Below are 6,436 nucleotides of genomic sequence, written 5' to 3'. Positions count from 1 at the left end.
GTTTCTATGTAAGGAGAGGGGGGGTCATGTCCTTTTAATATTTTAATATCATCATTGTAAAACAAAAGTGCTTACATTGAAATACACATTTTATATGAAAAAAACAATCCAATGCTTTAAAAACTGACCTGGAAATTGGAATTACATATTCTTTTATGATGAATATGTCCATACATTAAAATTTTTAAATCATACTCATTAGCAGGGGAATGGTTGTATTTGGACAGCAATGATTGAGCTTTGTCAAATTGAAGGATGGAAGCCTGTAGTATTTTGCAGACTTTGTCCTTGTCCCAGCATCATTCAACATTTCAATTAGTGACCTGAATGAAATTACTATTTGTAATTTTATAATTTGTGAATGGTGAGCTGTGAAATTCCAGATTTACAAATCAAACTATACTGAGTGACTGGAGTTAGGGATGATGTTAGAAAATTTAAGAGAGATGAAAGCAAAATGTTATATGTGGGCCTAAAAAGCCAACTCAATCTTGAGCACAAGAAGGGAAAAAGAGAGGAGGGTCTTAAACACAAGGCCTTGTAGTTCAATAGGCGAGATTTCTGCTGCTTCTGGAGCCTAGGCACAATGTGATAAATGTGCTGATGGAGAGAGATATTACTAAAGTAGGGCATAGTGTGAAAAAAGGAAAAATGATGATGGAGGCTTATTCAGTGACTAACTTAGGAGATGATGGGACCGGGCCTAAGATAGTGGCAGTGGGAGTGAAGAGGAAAACCATAAATGTTGAGAAATAGATGGAATATTATCATGACTAGTATCCTCACACTATCACTCATCTTTGCATCCTAGGAACCAGCATCATCATGCCAGTGCTCAGCACAAGCAGCAGCCAGGATGATTTCTAGAACATGTGTATACTTTCCCATAATCATTCCTTCCCCTTTTCTAATGCCAAAGAGTTTGTACTTTTCAAACGGTGCTTATCTGTGAGCAAAGGCCAGGAAATAATTAGGAGTATGCAGTCTCTGCCATGTGTTTGTCTGATGCTTTTAAAAATAACACATTTTAGAGATCTGACCTCCTTGTTTCTGCCATGCTTTTTTAGCTGTCTCTTTGGTACTTCTGCGTTAGTTTTGTCATTTGTGCACTTGGTTCTTCTGCCTTCTTGTAGAAAATTTCAAAGCAAGACAGTTCTATCAACAACACCTCTGTCTCCTGTTAAATGGATTTCTAAGATGTTATTTTCTGGCAGCTTATCTGATGGTGCTGAGATCAGAGGCCCTGTTATTTTCAGCAATAGGAGGTTTGATTCCAATATGACATACTGTAGGGGCTCCAGCTTCAGCAGATTCTCCCCAGTGGCACAGTGCCAATGAAGCCATCTTCGTCTGACTCCCTCAGCATCTGTTACCATCAGGAACAGTAAACACACACAAACACACATGGAAAAGCAGGTTAGGAGAGTTAAACTGATCATTTGGGATCCACAGAGGACATATGAAAAAAAAAGGAGAAGGCAAAAACAGCACAGTAAGAGTATTTTAGCTAACAGTGACATCAATTCAACAATGACATGTGATGATGATAAATGGGCTTTTAGTATATTAGTTATACAGGAGAGATATCCCACTGTGCTGGTGACACCTAACTAGACTGGAGCATTGTGTCAGTGACAGGGGCCATTCTGTACAGGAATACAGACCAATCTTCTTTAAACAGCCACTGAAGGGAAAGGGATTATTTTGAAGCATAAAAAAGAAGGTACCAGGAACAGGATAGTTACCTGGAAATACATAAAGAGCTGTCATATGAACATACATGAGATTTACTGTTTACTCTGTCCCAAGGTCTGGATCTAGGACTAGTGGATACAAACTATAGGAAGTCAATTTCTAAATCAGCCTAGGAAAGATTACCTGAAAGAACTGTCTGGGGATGAGGGCACTCTTAATGGGAAGTAGATCCCCATCATCAGCGGAAGTTTTTGCTTAACATCTATAATGCAGAGGAATTTGAGGTATATCCAATGCGGAACTGTTCCTTTCAACCTAGAGAGTCATTAATTGTATGATATCAAATTTTAAATGATTAAGAACAAAATTGGTACTAAGAGTAGAGGCCGTTAGAATAATTTTCCAGGGAACCGATTAGAAGAGATATATAAGAGAAATAAAGGAGTTTTGTTTTTGAAGGAAATCTTGATTGAGGAAGAAATCATCCACTGGAGAGAGGGAGAGAAAGAGAAAATGCAAGAAATGGTTGGGAAACCAGGCTCTGTGAAGGATAGGAGGTGCAATTTTAAAGGAGAAAAAAATTTCTGAAACTAATGAGATGCTTGTGAGGATGGCTAAATGTGAACATTTACTGATTCTCCTGTTCTCCCAACTGGTCATAAAACTTGTCTGTATAAATTAGGAAACCAAGTATTTCACTGAGGGTATAAGGGTGGGCCAAGGATGACTGACAAAGGAAGGAAATGAAAAGCAGCCCCACTGCCTAGCACTCCTGCTGGACCCATCTTGTTGGTGGAACCTTCAGCAGTCAGTCTTCTTGTCTTGTTGTCATCATTCAAGTGTCTGTCCCTCTAAACTTCTTCCTTAAAGAGCTGAGTTGTAGATTCAAGCCTCCTGGCCTGATTATGGTGGTTAAATGATCTTTCTAAAAAACAAAACATAACCAAACTTGTTTTGGGAATTCAGCTTGGACGCAAAATAATGTGAAATATTTTAATCAAACCTCGGTTCTGAGACTGTACATTATGAAGACAAGGGCGACAAGATGTAAGGAAAACAGACTTGTGAACCTAAAGAGAAATTATTTTATGCACAATTATAGTATTTTTTAAAACAAGAGGTCTGGAACTTTTGCATTCATAATGGCCTGGAGGGGCCTCAAACCAGAGCCAGATTCTAAAGGTATGAGCTGGTGCCACAGGTTTGCATTTCTAACATGCTCCAGTGCGGCCACAGCATGGCAGCAGCTCTGTGGACTGCACTTCTGGTAGCACCATACTAAAATACAGTGTGAAGAATGCAATCCTCAGTATTTTCTAATACTTCCTAGTTAAAACAGATCATTATAGATTATTTAGTTCCTTCCTACAGTGAATGAATCTTAATCTGTCATTCTCCTAGTATGACTATGATTATTATCACATTCAGGTACTACCTATATAATTTAATAATTCAAGTTGTCTTTATTTGGATACTGTAAAATAAAACTTTATTATAAATAGAAAACTAGTACTAATTGTTACATGTAGAAGGTCATTTTCAGACAAAATACAATTTAAAACAATGAAAAATTCTTGTAAAGTATTACTTCTAAGGTACTGAGCCTGAAGTCTATTCTTTTTGTTAACAAGGGAGCCTAAAATGTGACAGCAGTTGTAAGAAGGCTCGAGCAAGAACCGAACTTCCTTACTACAGAACCCAAATGTCATTTATTACTGTGTCCTCTGTGTGCCACCCAATGTGGCTCACTGAACTACCACCTCTGTACCAGGCCCGCTTGTTTTCTGGCCAGTTATACTCAGCATACCCTGCCACACTTTCCCTATACATCACTGTTATTGAACATGGGCTGCAATGAAAACGGGCTGCTGGGATGGAAACACTTCTACTAGGGATGAGGGCTGCTTGTAGATCCACCTGGATCTCTAGTATTTCACCATAAGTTGCTATTCATGGATGACTATTCTGTCTCCCCATATTAAATTATGGGGAAAAGTAGCTGGTATGCATGTATCATACACATATAGACTAGTTGGAAGGCTGAGTTTTTAGATCTAGGCAGAATAGAAAACAACATGCAATGGTTACTTTACCAATCAGATTACCACATCATCAAACCAATATCAAGTCCTATTGGAAACTGTCAAGATTTAAAATAAATAAAATTTTAGAATATGTAAAGAGAAAGGGGAAACTTCTCAAATTAAATCTTTATCCTAACACTTTAAAAAATAAGTTATAATAACATAATACTTAATTAGTTTCCATTTTCCATATTAATTTCCACATTTCTCAGAGCCATAGGAATGTGGCACTACAGATTAATGTCAACCTCCAAAATGGAGATTAAAATACATATTTTATATTCTGAATATAATGTTTAATTGCCTCAATGCCATCAAGTAATTTCTACTCTTACTCATTTTTTCATACTGTGAGTGTAGTGCTTATTGAAAGTTTGTACATTCAAATTTGTCCTGTATCATACTTTTTGCTGACATTGCTAATATAAAGATTTTCAGAAAAGGGCTGTTATTCCTTATATATTTTTACTTTGACATAACGCAACCAAGAAAGAACTCACATTATATCTTAAAGAAAAAAAAAGCTGCTTTGATATTATGCAGTTAAAAAGAATCCACGAGAGCTCTGTGTGGTACAGACATGATGTTACTTAGCACAGAAAGTGGGCTGCAGGATAAAGCTATAATGATAGTATGAGGAAAGGCCCTTTTCCAAATGAGCAGGAGAAGGGGACAGAAGGAAACATATATCATGCTGTTCACTCTGTGATTGGTTGAGATCAGAAATGGAGGCAGAAACACATGTGGAAAGATGAATATTTTTCTTTGGAAATTTACTTGGAATTGTTTTACCTCTGAAACAATTTTTAAAGGAATTATTCAATAAATAACACTTAAAATGTAATCTGGGGAGTTTAATACACACCCCTTGGGAGAGGATATGAACTTGTATGGCAGAGCTGTGCTCTCTCTGATGTAAGCATAAAGGGCACAACAGAAAAGCCAAACTGTATCTCAGATGAGTAATAAGTAATCCACAAAGTGAATGTAAAGATGGCTTCCATGAGAAATGCCTGATAACTACAGATATCATTAGGTACATATAATTATTACACTTAAAAATAGCTTCAATTAACCAGAGATGAAAGTTGAACTATGTAGCAAAATGCAAATTTTCTACTATATTAATTTAAAAAATACCATGCTGTCATGTAGGAAACTAATATTTTAGCTGAAGGAAAAACTTCATTAAAGCTACCAATACTCACATGGGTTTCAAAACAACAGTCTGATCAGGGCAACATAAATAAATACAAAATACCTTTTAATAAACCGACTTTTCTTCTTGAAAAAGAGTCACCTATAAGCTTTTATTTTGAAATAAATTTAAAGATGATGATTGAGAAGCTGGCAGTATTTCCGGGTATGGCTGAAGACCCATCTGCTTGTTGTCCTTCAGCTTTTGTACTATAACTTTGGCAAATTCCTCTCCTTGGATGTCAGTGGTGTCCAGTAACTGTCTGACTTTTGCAGTCCTTGTGGGTTTGGTGCTAATGAGTTCATAGTCCTCCTTCATGATCAGATCCCTGGACAGAAGGGCGTCCAGTGACTGGTTAAGGCAGGCTTCGGTCATCTGGCTCACAACATCCTCCCTTTTACTCTGGATCCACTGCTGGGCCACTCCAGGCTGTGAACATTCTGTACAGAGCAGGGGTGACAATTAAAAGGTAAGATGAAGAGTAAAATGAGATGAAAAAAGAAATAATAAGGTATAAAACCTAATTTACTATGATTGTGCTAATATGGAAAACTAGTATTTTGGAGTGGTTAAGTTTTAGGAAACATTCAGATATTTGAGTTGTCTCTTCCCATCCCCTCCCACAAAAAAAGCACTGCCTTTTTATATGCTATAAATTACTGGGGCAACACCATTTTTCAGGTTTTTAAATATATATATATAAAATATACCAGCATATTTGTCAAATAAATGGAAATAACTTTGCCTTTAGTAATATATCAGGTCACATCTCCTCTTAGCATCCCTCCCTAGAGTGATGCTCATGGCATACCATTGAGCCTGTGGTTACACATCAGCCTTCTTGTGTTCTCCTAAGCATGTAGTTGTGAGGTAAATGGTATCACACATACTTCATAGTAGATATTTACCTGAATTTCCCTTGGCTGAGAGTGGATTTATTGCTAAAGAGCACAGGGCAGTCTTGTGGTCACAGAATGTGGCCCTCTGAGCTACACACATGTTGTCCCAGCTGTGATTTACTTGGGGGTGAAGCAGGGTAGAGAAGTCCTGGGTTTTTCCTGAAAAACAACATCTTCATTGGGGTAGAATATTCCTTAGCTATTCCTGTTAGATCAAGTATCAACATTTGGTCATACAGATGAGAGTATTCAAGTATCTGTAATTTTTCGTTGCTGTTAAAGCTGGCTCATAAACCTAATTCTACAAATACATATATTTTTTAAACATATACAAAGGTTTATACTGAATATTTCTACCATACTTGTTTGTACTTGTTGCTCTTACGTAAATTAAAAATCATGGAAATTCACTTCTTTACACCATCTCCTCCTTCTTCCATGTCATATTCCTCCTCCTGCAGTTTAAATGTGTCCTCTAATTCTGTGCATGACTTATGTCTGTACACTCTCCTTTGGTAATCCAATTCAGCCTCAGGGCTTCAGCTGTCACCTCTCTTCCT

General features: G+C 37.2%; 1 protein-coding gene across 2 annotated transcripts in view; it reads right to left on the bottom strand.

The window, feature by feature from the left end:
- Positions 1-3,167: 3,167 nt before the first annotated feature.
- RIPK2 (receptor interacting serine/threonine kinase 2) overlaps positions 3,168-6,436 on the bottom strand; it is a 55,749-nt gene continuing 52,480 nt past the window's right edge. Inside the window, exons 10-11 of one of the 2 annotated variants that reach the window (XM_037143381.2) lie at positions 5,886-6,035; positions 3,168-5,417 (exon numbers count right to left, since the gene is read on the bottom strand). In XM_037143381.2, coding sequence (XP_036999276.2) covers positions 5,080-5,417; positions 5,886-6,035 — 488 coding nt within the window. In that variant the 3' untranslated portion in view covers positions 3,168-5,079. The remainder of the gene's footprint in view (positions 5,418-5,885; positions 6,036-6,436) is intronic. The other variant, XR_008391496.1, reaches the window with a different exon arrangement.

The sequence above is a fragment of the Artibeus jamaicensis genome, unplaced genomic scaffold, assembly GCF_021234435.1.
Source record: "Artibeus jamaicensis isolate MK-2021 breed Jamaican fruit bat unplaced genomic scaffold, CSHL_Jam_final contig_386, whole genome shotgun sequence".
Classification (NCBI taxonomy): Eukaryota; Metazoa; Chordata; class Mammalia; order Chiroptera; family Phyllostomidae; genus Artibeus; species Artibeus jamaicensis.
The sequence above is the reverse complement of the archived record's forward strand: the minus strand, read 5'-3'. Positions and strand labels throughout refer to the sequence as shown.